Genomic DNA, 17342 nt, shown 5'->3' on the forward strand with positions numbered 1-17342 from the left:
CTTGTGGCATAACCTGTCAGTCAAAAGTAAAGTTTCATTTAAAAACACCACGGGGCTCTTTGTCTTTCAACTTTTAAGTCCAGCAATATTGTTAGGCCACTCAGGATAGCAATTAATAGTTAATAACTCCGACGGTTCAAAAGAACAATTTAAAGTGTAAAGGTAAGTCACTTTGAAGCGCAGCCCCCGAAGAGTGTCATTAGGGGGTCTCTTGACTTTGAACGTTTAGCTTGATGTTCTCCACCTCACAGCCGACGAAAAGCTTGTTCCCCTGGTGACTTCTCCTAATAACCCCCAAAATAAGTCAACTTAATAACTGACTGTTATGCACTCCCGAGGCGGAGGAAGACCGGAGATGAGGATAGGGCTGGCGGGCTAGGCGTGTCACTGCGTGTCACAGTCACTGCTTGCGCACGGGGCCACGCCGTGCCTACCTGTCCAAAAGGTCGTCGGCACCGCCTGCACCGTCACGGCACCACCATGCTTTTGATTATATTATTAATATGTATTATGGCAATACAGTCCCGGGATACAACTGGTTGTGCAAGATATCTTACTTCCCCCTGAATCTTAATTCTTTAACCTATTTAATTCTTAGCAAAATGTGTTGAGCAATACAACAAATATTGGGGAAGGCCCAACTGAATATTTTCTTCTATTCTTATACAGTACTTGGTTAATATGTGTCCCAGTACTGTTGTCTGTTGATGTATAGCCTGTAGCATATAGCATCGTGTCGCTCTTTAACTGAAATAGGCATGGCCTGATTACCGGTTTGACGGTTTACCGTGGTTGTAAAAATTCTTTTTCTGGCCTTTTGAAGGTTTCAATAACTGCTAAATATGCTAATACAAGCTGTCACTAGTAATGAGCTCTTCTTTTCTTTCTTGAGGGGGACATATACGAAGGGCACAATATGATTGGCTGCTTGCAGAGTTGAGTACACGAGCCACCTCCAATTTACTTTTTTTTTTTCTCTTTTTCGGCACAACCGATAATGGAGGGAACAAGACGAGAGACTGCAAACACAGATGCCTTTGTACTCTGATTTCTGCGTAAAGAAAAAAAAAAGAAAAAAAAAAAAGATGCCAGCGAGTACTAGTTAGCCTGAAGGACAACATGAGTAACTCGTTGGTGTGTTCTAAAAATAGCACACCGGTTTTATTTACACTTAACAATATGTACTTTTCTTCTGTACTAAAATTTCTATTATTTGTTTAAAAAAAAATATAGTGTTCAATGGGAAAAAAAAAGTTGTTATTTGTTCAAATTACATCCTATGAGGGCTGTCATTAAAATACTGTGACGGTGCAATATTTTTACTCAAGATTATCATGCCATCAGAATCTAATATCTTCCCATGCCTATCTGAGACCAACCACACACCGAGTGACGCGGCCGAATCAAACTAAGGCAAAACCGATGCAAGAAATTACAGTGGCGACTCTTGGCCACACATGTTAGGCAAGTGAGCGCCACAAATCTACCAATGCTGTGACGGGAATATTCCAAATGGGAACATGACAGGTGTTTTAGAGTTAATGCCATAGTATCATTCCTATGACTGACAGTGCAGTTTTGTATGTTTGTTGTTTGTTGCTATGCGGGATAAAAGTAAAGTCAGTCTATTTATTTATTTATTTATTTATTTATTTATTTATTTATTTATTTATTTATTTATTTATTTATTTTTAATCAGAAACACTTTTAGGCCATAAAAGTCACACAAAAAAAGTTTTTATAACTCATCATAAGCCAATGACCCCATTTATTTCATGTAGATATGGCTTTGCTTTATTTGGCATTTATTATTACTCACCACATTTTCCACTAATAATTTTTTTTATTTTGTCCAGGTCAGCATGGGCATTTTATTTAACAGACCGGAACTTGTATTGATGGCATCAAAGCAGATTTGAAATGTAATTCACTTTTGCGGCTTTTTTTGTTGTTGTAGATTTTGTACATGTAAGAATAAGAAAAAGAAACAACTAATTTTAATAATTCATGCATCACCCTTGAAGTCCAGAGCAAGTCAGTGATGTGCTCCAGCTCCTTTGCATCCATTATTATTTCACCCAGCTCAGACACGGACAAAAAGGCCAATCTCCCCTGGGTCCTACAAGACTTTATGAAGCATTATAAATACTAATTTCATTTAGACCCCATTGGGACATTTTTTTTTTCTATTGCAGAGATGGAACACACTTTCCCTTCCCTGAGCAAACGAGAGGTACCCAAAAATCAGTCTCTATGTTCAGAGAATACAAAGGCAAAGCTGCAAGCACCAGCACTGTGGTTATATTTAATGACTTTTTTTTCTTTTTAAAGAGAAGCACCAACCTGAATTTTGAAAGGGTTGCGCCCTTTTGCGGATATTGTCAAACTAACATGCTGTCAGATTAAGAATGCAAATTCATGGTATCAAATAAAGTGTCATCTCCAAAAGTCACTGCAATCTTTTCAGTTGCGCTCTTCTTACGTCATGATGAATTGGATTCCTGGTTTTCTATTTTTTATTTATTTTTTTATGTTTTTTGTTTTTGTTTTTTTTTGCCACCACTGGTGCGTTTCTGTTGTGGAATCAAAAACATTAACAAAAGTCCTAAGAAAAACAAAATCCATTTGATGTAATGTGTGATGACCAACACAAGGAGATTTGGAAATATTCAACTGTATAGGTTCCTTTTTTTTCATTATTTTTAATTTGAGTTTACAATTGAGCTTTAGTTGTCAATTTACAGAATAACAGAACTTTAATTTTGTGCATACACTGTACAGTATAGTACTTGTACAACCCTGCAAATATAGTGCAACGACTGAAATATACTTGCAAATGTGTTAATTGTGGCAAAAAAAAAACAAAGAAAAAAACGTACGACATTGTCTTACAAAATTGTTATACACTAAACATTAGACCACATCTTTCTTGTCCAACTTATCACTCAGGGAGATTCGAGAGTTTGCCAACGATTCAGTGTGTGTGGAGTGCGATTCCCAATGTGAGCAGGCTGAAGGCAACTCTTTGACCTGCCATGGTCCGGTAAGTACACCACTACAGTCAGAGGCTATATATATAAATATATATATATTGCCCGAGCAAATAAATTTTTTTGTATCACCTGCCTGAATTTGAGCGTGAGTGGAAGAAAAAAACAAAAAACAAAAAAAAACAACAACATTGTTTCCATCTAGCTGTGCTGCACACCACCCACGCTGAAGTGAAGACCTTTAAAAGCTTATCTTGCTGTTTGATTGACAGGTGTAAGTGTAGAGCGGTCAGGACACAAGGTTGCCAAGCTTCAGTTTGCAGAACATTGTTAAAGTCATTTTTGTAATCATAAAGGTTGCAAATGTCAGTTTTTGGGGGGTTTTTTTGTGATGCTTTCATAACCAAATACATAACATGTTTTTTTTTTTTCATTCTTTCCGAGGACACGCTGTTACGTGCCATTGCTGTCTGATACAAATTGGTGTTCGACCTTTATGTCTCTGTGAAAAATGCAAAACCTGAATCAACTAGAATTGGCATTTGTCAATGGATTAATGGATTGGCCTATGTTAAAATAAATAAATAAATAAAATTTTAAAAAAAAAGAGCACCAGCAAATCGGATGTTCGTAAAAAATGCTAATGAGCAATTTAAGATATGAGCCAGTGAGCCATTTTCTACCCTGTTTGTCCTCATTAGGGTTGTTCCATTCATGCTTTAATTCTAAATACGATTCTACTGTATGTGTGACTTGACTCAGTTTGGCCCCACATGTGTGAAAAGAAACCATTTAGTACCATGCTCTGTCTGCACATGTCTGTACAAGCAATGAATTCTGTCATGCGGCGTATGATGGGGATGTCTCATATTAACCTGTAGCACCCTTGTGTAGCAACCGCATGCGCGGCCCAGGCGACCAAATGGATTACGGCAATCGTGTTATGGTTGCAGAGCCCATCGCAATTACATTAGAGTTTACACAAAGTGATTTGATTGGCCTAATGCCCTGTGTAGCGAGTCTGGGGATATGAGCACGTCGGTGAGCGCAACAGGCTGCGATGTAGACACAATATCGGATGACTGTCGAGAGAAAGATCAATAAGGTTTGTTTTATGAAAGACAATCCCCCTCTGCTTCTAACTCATTCACCTTCATGCTACTCTTTAAATTTTGAAATTAAATGGAAAAACAAATAATGGGACATACAAGGACATGTTGATGACGATTAATGTTAATTTTTTCTTTCAAAGCCTATACTAGGGGAATTCCAGTCACAACGCAGTAGATTTAGTAGTAATAAATTTCATAATAATGCATTTATTTGTGGAGACTGTGGTCATCTTGTATTTTACAATTTTAAAAATGTGAAAATCTACACAAATTCATGTTAAAGATTAGGTAGCACTGCGCTCACCTTCTTACAAATGCAATTATGCCATCTAGTGGCGGAAATATTACCAACACAAATCAATGTCACACTAGTTTTTTACAGTACAGTACATCCGTTTATTATGAAATTACTGTATAAATAACTAAAAGATGCAGACACATTTCTATTTAGCATTTTTTCCACTTTTATGTTAGTGAAAATTATTGTGCATTTCATTGCGATTAATCGTGAGTTAACTATTGAAGTCTTAAAAAAATGTAATCGCCTGACACCCCTGCTTTATCGATTCGCTCTAAAGGCCGATTCCCCCAGTCACAACCCGTCAAAGAAATATGAAAACTGACCAACAGAGGGAGACAAAACAGGAAGCTTGGCGGGTCGCTTAGATAGAAATAAAAAGGGGACAAAACAAAAGGGGGAAAAAAAACAAGGCTCAAGCTCTGTGCCCCTTTAAAGGGGGGCACAGTATGAACCTGGATAAGGAAAACAGTTTGAATTGAACAGCAGCTACAATAGTTTGCATTTAGGGGCAAGGAGTGATGTTTAGCTGTTTCTAATATTTTGGACGGTCAACTAGAAACTTCTCCGTATGATGCAGTACAGTTCTAAACCACAAAGTAGTGTTAAATTGATACTTCTGCAACGTTACTGTATTATGGAAAATTTGATGGTGAGATACAATTTAGTCAAATATGACTGCCGCATGCTCTTTGCGTATCTGTCATTTGGCAATTAGATGTTCTACAAGCCTGTTGATTCTCGGAAAGACCACTTCTCTTCTTCCTTACCTCCTCGCACGAATATATTAGTACCATAAATCCTCTTCGTGGCGGATTGTTATGGTCATAGTGAGTGCTTTGAGCAATGGTTATTATGAGCTTCCTCCTCTCACGCTGCTTTATGCGTCTCATTTGCTTTTTGGCCCTCTGCACACACTTCTTCACTCATTCATCTCTCGTGTACGCATACTGGTTTTCGACGACGCTATTGCCTCGTTTTTTTTTTTTGTCTTTTTCCATTTCTTTCTCCCTCTGTCTTCCACTTTATGTATTAGTCTCTTAGTTTCAAGCTCCAGAATGATATTTTTTTTTTTAAAATGCGATAGAAAATGGATGGAAGGATGAAAGTATGCTTCCAAGTAACATTGCACTGATTTTATGACTATATTCCTCACAATTTTGGTCAAACTATATTGCGTGCCCACAGATTTGACTTTTGACGTTTCACTATAGCTGAGTAAACAATCTTTTGCGTCTGTTTCTGCAGGGCCCAGAGCACTGTGTGAAATGCATCCATTTTAAGGACGGTCCTAACTGCGTGGAAAAGTGCCCAGACGGGCTGCAAGGCGCAAACAGTTTTATCTTTAAGTATGCCGAAAGCAACAATGAGTGTCATCCCTGCCATGCCAACTGCACACAAGGGTGAGTAATGAAAATGTCTTGATAAAGACGCTCAAACTCAAGAATCAAAGGAATAAATATACAGGTTTATTTTTTTTGGGGTCATATAACAAACATTTCCAGAACGTTACAAATTCACAGTTACATTAAGCACCATACTGGATATTTAAATTGGCATTATTACTACAGGTCCTCCTTCCTTGTCATGCTCATATTGTGTTCCTGTAACATAAAGATATTTCATGACATCTTTCAAGACCAGAGCAATAAATAGAGTCGTGAAAGAGAAAAAAATGAGATAGAAGAGAGGAAGAATGAAATGAGCAGAGTCCTTCACGTTTCACTCCATCACTCACGAGCCCAGTCATCTCTCCATGCAATATTCAACACTGGTTGGTGAGACCAAATTTTGTCTTTTACTCCACGGGGAGCGTGTGTCATTCGAGTGTGTTATTTCTCCTTTCCTGAGTGACAGCCCCCCGGCTCAGTGGAGCATAACAATGTAGTCGTAAATGGAAAACACCAGGCTGACACTTTGTCACAGGTACAGCTTCATAAGCAGCTCTCCCTCTCAAGAAGACAAGCCGGGGGAATTAGGGGGATCAGACACAATCGGAGTGACAAAGCAGGATTTCAACCCATGTCCTGTATTTTTAACCCTTTCATACAATCTATTTTCAATGCACCCTTGACGCATCCAAGCTTGATTGCTCACGCAAACGGACGTGGAAGCTAATCTAATAGTTGGCCACAACCAGGATTGTGTCTGTTGATTTTATACGCACACGTTACGTACGCACAATGAGATTTGTCAGACCTGAGATGAATTCCAACGGCTAATTTTGTGTCTTTAACGAGCGCGTCTGAAAGTCAAGCGCAACTGGAATGCAAAGGAGTGCGAGCCTAGCGTAGGTGAAATCACAAACAAAATATTGTGACCTACTGTGCATTCGTTAGTCTACACAAAATAAATCCTTTGTCATTTCCATTAAACACAGCAAACACACACTGTTAGTGGCACACAGTAGATCAAGGGTGTCCAAACTTTTTTCATTTTGAGGGCCACATACAGAAAATTAGAAGGACGCAAGGGCCACATAATGTTATGAAGAGAAATTGTGTTTAGTCCTAAAAAATTGTGCAAATAATTTATTTGTGCTTTTGCATATTTAGAAAAATGCTACAGTATATAAATCATTTTATTTGTAATATAGCAGTAGGGTTATTATAGTTTTGGAATTTTTCTTTTTAATTAGTTTTTATTAGTTTTCATGGTGGTTATGTTAGTTTTTATTAGTTTTAGTTCTTTAATAAATGCTTAGTTTTAGTTAGTTTCAGTATTAGTATTAGTTGTTGTTTTTTTTAAACGTGTAGTATTTGTGCTCAATATTTAAAAAACACCATGGGAGCGACGTCATCTGAAGGTGCTTTTCTATTGGCTGCTGCTAGATGACGTCACTCCTGTGTGACATACTTTCAAACGTCATTATTCCGGTTGATATCAAAATAAATCTACAAAAAATCACACCAAAGACTAAAACGAAGGACATTTTTGCTATACAGTAATTATAGTTTTAGTTAGTTTTGTAAACATAAAATGTAATTCAATTAGTTTTCGTTTATTGGCAATGGACGACGATCTTGTCCACTGTCTGCATCTCACTTGTTGTCTAAACAACTCAAGTCGCAAGTTGAGGCGACAGTGGACACGATCGCCGTCCATTGCTGGAGCTCTCCATTGCAAGCCGGCGAGACTTCCTTGTTCGCCGAGCTGCTCACTCGGCCAATGACAGGCAGTTTACAACGGGGAGTCCAACCCAAGACACGCTTAGGACCGCCCCCTCATTTGAATAACATTTCCACTTGGCTGTACGGCCCAAAACTGCCAAAATTTAAAATAAATAAATAAATAAATAAATAAATAAATAAATAGATGACTAAATAAATACATAAATGACAAAATAAATAAATAAATACATAAATAAATAAATAAATTAATTAATTAATTAATGTCTAAATAAATAAATGACAAAAAATTAAAATAAAAACTGATTTATTTCCATTTATTTATTTTTGAAATATAATTTTGGAATTATATGTTTTTTTTATATTCGTTTTTATTTTCACTTTTAGTCATTTATTTATTTATTTAATCATTTATTTATTTCGAATTTTGGCAGTTTTGGTCCTCCATACTTCTGGAGTGATTTGACAGGGAATGCTCACGTTTTAGGGTTGCTCCACCCAGATATGCCAAAAAGTTATGAAAAATAACAGACTCAAATGGACGGGAGAATCCGCGCAGGCAGAAAAGCTTGTAGCTGTGTAGCTTTTTTGACCTAAGCACATGGGAAACTATAGACCAAAGTGAGGATGCGATTTCACACCTGCAATTTGGGATCCTAGCAAATTGGGTGTATTGTATGTACCAGGGCAACTTTGACCTTAATGTGTCCCCATTTTCAGACTGTCCCTCTTTATGTGTTTTTGTAGTTGCACCGGACCAAGACTTCAAGACTGCATTGGCTGGATGGACAGGTGAAGTATTGTCTTTCTTTACCACCCATACTCAAAACCGGTTTTGCAATATGTTTAGACAATAACAACAACGATGATGATGAAAATAATAAAAATAAGAAGAATTACCAGGCTAGTACGTTCTGAATACTTCCTATTTTGCTTCCATATTTGCTGAAGTTTCTGTTCCAGCCTCACCCAAACGAGGACCTTTTGGGTGAAGTACAACAAAGATGATGAGCCAGCAGGCTCTCTCTTTTCAGTCCAACATCAGTGACCTCTGACCTTGCAATGTTCTTGTGTATGAAAGGACTAAAATGCACTCATATTCCAAAATCTTGGGGGGGAAAAAACTTACAAGAAGTGTATGACTGCCTTCCATTTTTAATCCTGTTGATTCAGTGACCATGTGGCTCAGTATGTTTGTATACTTTTATATAGCATATATATTTTTAGCATCTTTTTTACTGATGAATAGGCAGCCTTTTTTTACTGAGGCCAACTGATGGTGAAGTTGATAACTACAAATCCGAGGGAAGCTTTAGAGAACTGATGGAAATCTCCACTTTTCTGCTCAACACGGAGACACCGCTAACAGGATAAAGAAGGAGCAGCGGCAGAATGTAACTCAGCTGACCTGTTGAGCGGATCAGCTCTTATCAGATCTCCGATAACGGTTCTCCGGTGATACATTAAATGTCCAGTTCATCCAGCGGCTTGGGTGTCACACATCTTGTAAATCTGCCGCCTGTTGGCAGCGTTGCCTTTTGAGCATGATTTGAAGCGGCTTATCAAGACGTTCATTATCACAATAGGCCAATATTTCAGTGAAGGGACTTTGATTAAGCTGTCACTCAATAGTCGCTCAACAAAATGACTATTCTCATACAACATGGTTCTATATCATTATATTTCATCAAGGCTGCTACCTTGATTGAGTTTATTACATGCATATTTCTGATGTTGATGTTTGTCTATGGCGGATAAAGCTTATGTGTTGTCGATTTATGGGTACAGTTTGAAGTAAGGCTCGGTTGGAAAGGATGTTTCCATTTTGTATTTCCCATAATCCAACTTGACTCATGATACGATATCATCAAGATATCAAAGTCACGATACGATAATTATCACGATATTGTGGGGGGGCTTGGCGATATTTAAATAACATCACAATATTGTAAAAAAAAAAAAAAAAAAAAGAGCTCATACTAAATAAAGCACAATATTGTGCTTTTGTTAAGCAATAACAGCAATGCATATAAACCACCTATACAATCTCTAATAACAATATTGAGGCACTTACTGGTAATGCAAGCACACATTGATTGCTTCACAAGCAAATTAGGTTCCCCTTTATCTGACAATTAGCATAGATTTTAAACATAGAAGGCCAAAACATCCCTAATGAAAATTAAATTTCACTAATAAACTAGCCACTAGAGGTTGCTAGAACTGCATAAATGGAAATCAACCTGATTTTTTTAACAGATATGTTCCTTTTAAATATTGTGAACATGACGACGACGACATTGTGGACGTTTTAATATCACGATATTGCCCTTATCGTTACATCCCTACTTGACTACGTAGGATTTGTACTCCCATGCCTTAGTATTTTCTTCTTGCTTGTCAGTATTGTACGATACTTACGCTACTTCCCAAACTCTCTGCTTCACCCCAACTTTTCTTATCTCCCAATGGCGATGCTACATCCATTTTAATGACTTATGATGTTTCCTTCTTCTCTTCCCCTCCGCGTTATTGTCCTCAGAACCCCTTTGATCGCAGCGGGGGTCATCGGCAGCCTCTTCATGGTGGTTATCATTGTGCTGAGTGTGGCGGTGTCTGTGCGCCGGAACAACATCAAGAAGAAGCGGGCCCTCCGTCGCTTCCTGGAGACAGAGGTGAGTAAGGTCCTTATTGCGGAAATAAACAGATTCAAATCGGGGCAACAATTGTATGAAAAAATGTGGACTTTTGACAGCGTCAAAAGAAAAGTTACTATATAGGATGGACTGTGGTTGATGTTTGTTTGTTTGTTTGTTTGTTTGTTTGTTTGTTTGTTTGTTTGTTTATAGAAAAATGTACTTGGAATCCAAGTAACTTTGGTCGCGTTGGACTGAACTGTGTTAGCCCCATATTGGATGTTCATAAACCTGGAAATGAAACCAACATATTTTAATATAATCATTATTAGAGCTCAGACTAGCACCCAAAAGCCACCTTGGCTATTCTTTTACCATTTGAGCATCAAATCCCAAATCAACTCAAATGGATCCCTACTGGTACTTTTTCCGTAAAACACATCATTGGCCAAAAAACAAAGAAAAATCTAATTTTATCATAGTAGTAAATGGCGTGTACTTATATAGCACTTTACCTACACCACTTTGTCCAAAGGGCTTTACCAACGGCAGAACCCAGGGTGGTTATTTTTTTCTTGGCTTTTGGCAAACCTTAAAATCCATCCATGATCTATCCTACTAGCTAGCTAGCGCTAAGCTAACCTTGGAGGGTTCATCTCTCCGGTCCATCGCCCAAGTTTGTGGCGACAGAGGCCAACAGTACAACAAAGGCTGATTGCTTAACAGTTTAATATAATGCTCATTAACACACACACACACGTATTAGGTGACATGCGTTGTCATTATAACATTTATGTGATACTCACACAAGCGACAATATGCTATGATGCATTCTCATCTAAACTCAAAAAGACTGATTTGGCATTCGTTTTTTTTTACAGCCAATTTGCATCTCAATTCGAGTTACCACCAATTTGTATAGTTCAAAATTATATACCGTATCAGTCATACATATTTCATCAGTTAAACATACTTTCCATCCTAACTCAGAGGCTCAAGTATTCATTTTAGCTTTCTTAACAATAAAATGGTGTCAGTAAAAGGTACAGAACGGCAACATTGGTAGAGAAGGATATTTCTACCCATCTATGTGTTAAAACATGAAAAGTACAGTACTGTACTGTACATTATCTAAGGCACTCATTTGCCCACATGGAAAATGAGGTCTGGTAGTTTGCACTCTTTCCAGTGGATGTTTCAGTGCGTCATGCGCAGCTGACGTGAGAAGTGGGATAACTGTCGAACATTACCTTTGCATTTGGTATTACGACCTCCAATTATGCTTGTCGCAAAGACACTCCCGTGCCATTTCGCTCAGTTAGGAGACTCCACGTGTACTGTGCAGGTCCTTCATCCATGGATTATTCTCAAGAGGTGGAGATTGATGGGCGAGTGGATAATGGCAGACATAGTCAAAGGCAAGCAGGTGGTTGAAGGAGGAGTGGGGTAATGCAGGCAGGGAGTTGAGCACAGCTGAACTTGCACAAAGTTGAGGAAAAAAGTCACCAGGCCTGTAATGATCCAGTGGCTTAGAACACATGTGGGAGAAACCGAGGACGGCCCACGTGACCACTTCAATGCCCACACGTGATAGTGTAAGCAACAAAGAGTGAAAGTTGGGCTGCTGTTGTAGATGGATGGTTATTATGTGGGCCCATAACACAAAATATGCAATTTCCAGTCCTCGAGGGCACCTGTGCATCCTTTAACTCATTTGCTCCCAATAACGTGTAAATACGTTTTTTTTATGTTCTAAGTGTCCCAAAGACGTATTTATACGGTTTTTTGTTTGTTTGTTTGTTTTGTTTAGTTTTTTATGCTAGAGCATACAGAACTGCAAAGAACGGTTGCAGAAATGGTAGTTATTACACAAACGGCCAGCAGGTGGCAGCAGAGCAACGAAGATCAACAAGGGGCCATCCAGAGAAAAAGCTAAATTACTTAGAATTTTAAATAGATTTTTGAATACTGATGAAACTTAGCTCTCTTCTAATGCTAATTGCCGCAAAACGGAAATAGATAGAAACATACTTTTTTTTTTTTTTTTCCTTTTGATAGGTTCCATGCTTTTATAGCAATAGAACACAATATTCTGTGGGCCTTGCAAAATCAGTCAAAATCCTCCGGGAGCGAACGGGATTGCTTCTGTGAAAATGGCTGGGAGTGAATGAGTTATATATTGATAATATAGTATAGTACAGGGGTCTCCAAGTTCGGTCCTCGAGAGCCCCTATCCAGCCTCTTTTCCATGTTTCTCTCCACTAACACACCTGATTCATGATCGGGATCGTTATCAGGCTTCTGCAAAGCTTGTTGATTAGCTGATCATTAGATTCAGCTGTGCTGAAGGACGGAGACATGGAAAACGGGCTGGATAGGGGCTCTCGAGGACCGAACTTGGAGACCCCTGGTATAGTGTATGTGTGTTTATTATTTGCGGACTGGTACGAGTGACAACCAATCACAGCGCAGCTTCAGAAAACATGTGAGCTGTGATTGGTCGTTGCCTGATCCCTGAGCAACATCGATGTCATCTTCAGTCGACAGCAAGTGGCAAAATGGCTGCCTCCTAAGATGGATAAAAAAACGGCTGGATTTTGCTTCATAACTCATATTGTATAAATGTAATATTAATCAGAATGTCATGTTTAGACCAGTGAGGTCATATGTAACATATTATTGTCAAGAAATGTCTAAGGTTGACTTCCACTTTTAACAATTCAGCACCACTATTTTGAGTGAGAATGGAGACAGTTCCCACTGTGCTGGACAGCTCCTTGCAGTGTTTGTGCGTACGTGATTGGTTGTGTGTGTGCATTTGTCCCCCTCCAGATGCTGATTTATTATTCAGTTTCAATGAAGAATTGCTATTGTTTTTAATCAAACTGTAACAATTGTGAGCCAGAGGGAACCATGGCTGCCCACCCATGTCTGTCTGATTTACACTCTGTGATTATCTCCGCCTTCCCTTCCCGCTTTTGGATCCTGGATGCTATTTTCCTAATCCTCCTTATATTGCTTCCGTTTTGTATGCTTTTGCATCTCCAAGCAAGTCAGCTGCCTGCTTCCTCTCTGCTGCCTTCTCGTTGTTTTATTTCTGCAAGGGTTCCTTTTTTTTTTTTCCCTTCTCTCATTTCCTCCCTCATCTATTTATTGCTCTTCTGTACTTGAGAAGTGATGATATAACGGCGTGAACTTGAAATTTGGAGATTCTGTAATGATCATTTGTAATCATTTCTTTTTTCATGGTCACGTGCCATACAGTTGTGGGAAGGCCAACACCACACTGTGATGCGAAGTACATACTGACCAGTCACAGTAATGAATGGTTCTGTATTTTCTGTTTCTTCAGCTGGTGGAACCTTTGACGCCTAGTGGGACAGCACCTAACCAGGCTCAACTTCGAATCTTGAAAGAGACAGAACTGAAAAGAGTCAAGATCCTCGGTTCTGGGGCATTTGGGACCGTATACAAGGTAGGGGCTGGAATCACGATTTGCTAATCGTGCACAAACGACTTCCAGTTGGATTCATAACTTCCCAGAAAATAAATAAACTTTGACCTAGATAGTAATACTCTAAACTGTGTCTAAAGCGTTTTACAAAGCCCAACATTCAGTTATTTGAAAACAAATAGTCTAATCAGAAGACATATTGCTTAAAAAATTGTTCTTTTAACTCATTCACTGCCAATGACGACTATAGACGTCAAAAATCCAAGCAAACAGCCAGTGCAAATTTTGACAAGAAATTTGAATTTAGTTTTAGTCATACATTGTTTTCATTCAGAGTTATTAATCCCAATTGTTATTAATAACAACAATGACAACAATTTCATTACTAAGTGCTACCATCGTGCATAGTGATTGGTCTTGGTCTTACTGAGACCACAAACTGGGTCTCGACCCCCAGAAGTCAATTTAGTCGACTAAAATTGCTCTTTATTTTTTTCGACTAAAGTTGGATTAAAACTCAAATACAATCAGGTGACTAAGTTATGACTAAGGCTTTAATTATATTTAGTCAGAAGACTATAACTAAAACTAAATTGAAATTTCTTTTTTTTTAATTAAAATTTTTATTTAATTTTATTTAATTTTATTTTTGACGTCTATAGTCGTCATTGGCAGTGAATGAGTTATGTTGAAAATGACTCGTTGCATTGTGGCCAATGGTATCATCTGAATCAGTTATTGCACTCTTTGGTGTTCCTTGCAACAAACATCTTGAATGCTGGATGGGTGAGCCTGCATGCTACTTCGAGACCATAGCTTGGGCAATCTTATGCTTGTTGATGACGTGCATATAGTCGCCATCTTGGGTGTGTTTGGCTTCAATAAGTTCATTAAAACCACAGCTGGGCATTCTGTCAATATTGACGGACGCCCGTTTTGTTGATAAATGACGGGAAACTTTGACGGACTTTGGATTGCCAGAAGTGGGATTTCGTCCGTGAATGTAATCGTCAGTCTGTCAATGTCATCATCAATCCGCCAATGCCTATTTTGTTGACAAATGACAAAAAACTGGCCTTGCAAGATGAATTCTCACGATATTTGTGTGTTCACAAACTCCGGAGAATACTATCTTGTACCACTCTCGCAGATAACTGTCGTTCCCGAACCACTGGCGGTTCGGACCAATCACAGAACGGCATTGTGTTTGGGGGCGGGATATGCAACTGTGACGAACCCAGGAAGCCAGCGCCGACGCCGGGGCTAACAAACAAACCTAACATGGACAAATGGACGCTACAATTAATTCTGTTCTCGCAGATTACTCACCGTTTCTTTGTTGAATGTTGAACAGCGAGAGGCGCTTCGTGCATTTCTAGCTGGTAAGATGTCCGTGCTTTTCCCCCCTCTTCGACAAGAACGACGAACGGACACAAACGCATTTTCATCCGTGGCCGTGATTGGTTAAAACAAGTGTGTAGAATGTCGCATCGTCCAATCAGCTCGAATAATTGTAGAGAATGTCCCGCCTTTTCCCGACGTAATTACTGTGGAGCGGTACCAGATGAATATGTCCATCTGGATTTTGCCAGGTTAACAAAAAACATTGAAGAACATTGAACATTTCACTGAGGAATAAATTGACGGATTGACAATTACAATACAGTTTACATTGAAATATTCACGGATTGACAATAACGAAAGGGTGTTCCGACATTTGACAATTGCAAACATCAGACATGCATCTATGATGCAAGCTCATAGAGACCATCACAGGAGTGACTGTTCGACATGGCAGCCATTCTGAGTGAAGGCTCAATGTATGGATATCTATGCCGAAGGGACACTTGCCAGCAATGTGCGTGTTTTCTTTCCTTTTTCCAAATGATCGTCAGCCCTCGTAGTATTTCAAAATGTCTTGCGCAGCTTGTCTTTATCTATATTTTTGAATGTTTTTTTTTTTTTTTTTGGGGGGGGGGGGGTCATTATTATGAACAGAGGAGTGCAGATATTGTTCTGAAGCATCACACACCCTTAGCAGAAGATTGTTGTCTCAAATGGCCGTCTAGTGTTTTTGTCTTAGCTTGGAATTGCTTCTTTTGCCCATTTTCAGAATTTAACAGCAGTGTAATATTTCCATTGGCAGGTTGCGGTACGCTTTAGTAATGATGTGAAATTAAGCATGTTTTGGAACATTAATGAACAGGCCAATAAAAAGCCCACTATTATTGTAGGAACAGACAATAAAAACAAACACTAGAACCCAATTTTGGACAATTAGGATGGTGAACTGTTATGAGCTTGCTGAATATTTTCGCTGAAATGCATTTGATTTTGATTAAATTAAACCTCACTGAGCAATAATTACATCGACGCGTGCTCTTGGAGCGAGTGTGTAAAACTAAATGTATCACGCCCTGAAATTGAAGCTGTGATCAGAGGTGGTTTCACTTTAGTGGAGGTGTTAAGCCTGCTGTCATGGGGGGCGTATATGGCGGCGCTGCGACGCATTTGAAGCTTGTTGAAAAGTTGAGAGCCACTTGAATTCTCCCTCCTCTTTTAAATGCTTTGACCGTTTTGGCAGCTTGCTAAATCACTTTAATCACAGTCGAAATTGGATCCTTCAAAAATGCTAAAATAGTTTTGCCGTTTTTTTGAAGGACAAAATAACTTTTAATCGTTCAGCATGCACTATATCATCACAGGACTCACTACCCCAATGGGATTTTGGATGACAGCTTGAAAGAAAGGAGATAAAATAGGTGACAAGGGTGGAGGAATGATCAATTTACTAATTGAGATAGAGAGCAGAGCCAGTATTTAACAAGAAAGTGGAAAAGGTTGTCCAAGTATAAAGCTTTTACATCATCATCGTTCACTAACATAAATCAACAAGTTTAACTTCTTAAAACTAAATATTTATTGCCAAGCGGAAGTGGTCATTCTGCCTTTGATGACTTGTTTTCAAGTTTATACTGTACATCCTTATATCCTTTTTTTTACGCTCTTGGACTTGTGCATGAGGAATCTGTACTCATCCCAAAACTTGTGAATGTCTTTTAAATCTGTGAAAATATAAGGCACACTTTAAATTTTGAAAATATCTTATGTAGTGGATGTGAAGTCGGTCGGGGGGGACTTGTTGATCTCGCCAGCTCCACTTTTTGCAAGAAAGCATGTTGTTGTGTTTTTTTTGTTTGTTTTTTTGTTTTTTTTGTATGAAATCAAGCCAATATAGTTTAATCAGAATACTGTGGTTATGAATCAGTGCTTGTTTAGAAGTCCATTAATAAAAATGAAAGGAAAAAAAAAAATCAAAAAGGGTTATTAAGCCTGAGTGTTAGCTCAGTGATCACCCAGCTTTTTTTTTTTTTTTTTTTGCACCCCCTACTGGCTATAAGTGGACATGTTTTTTTTCTTTTGCGTGTTACTATACATTACTGTCGAATGATTAAACAAAGAGACATTATTTTTAGTACTGTACATAAATAATATTTGGAACTCTACTATTAAGTAAAATTGGAGAATTTCACGGTTCACTAATGTGCTACTATAAACTGTTTTAGAATCACTGTTTGAGATTGATGTAATCTCTGCATGAACTATTTAACTCAAAAAGGCTAAAATGGGGAAGGAAACACATTATTTTCTTTTATTGTTATCGACTGTCGTTGTAATTTACCAATAGTTTTGTCCAGATGGTTGTTCATATGTGGGAACTGAG

General features: G+C 38.4%; 1 protein-coding gene across 1 annotated transcript in view; it reads left to right on the top strand.

Moving 5' to 3' along the window:
• The window catches only part of erbb4b (erb-b2 receptor tyrosine kinase 4b), a 238036-nt gene that overhangs the window by 176721 nt on the left and 43973 nt on the right, over nt 1-17342 (top strand). Inside the window, exons 14-18 of the mRNA XM_077536191.1 lie at nt 2950-3043; nt 5649-5803; nt 8276-8320; nt 10071-10203; nt 13517-13639. Coding sequence (XP_077392317.1) covers nt 2950-3043; nt 5649-5803; nt 8276-8320; nt 10071-10203; nt 13517-13639 — 550 coding nt within the window. The remainder of the gene's footprint in view (nt 1-2949; nt 3044-5648; nt 5804-8275; nt 8321-10070; nt 10204-13516; nt 13640-17342) is intronic.

The sequence above is a fragment of the Festucalex cinctus genome, chromosome 11, assembly GCF_051991245.1.
Source record: "Festucalex cinctus isolate MCC-2025b chromosome 11, RoL_Fcin_1.0, whole genome shotgun sequence".
NCBI lineage: Eukaryota > Metazoa > Chordata > Actinopteri > Syngnathiformes > Syngnathidae > Festucalex > Festucalex cinctus.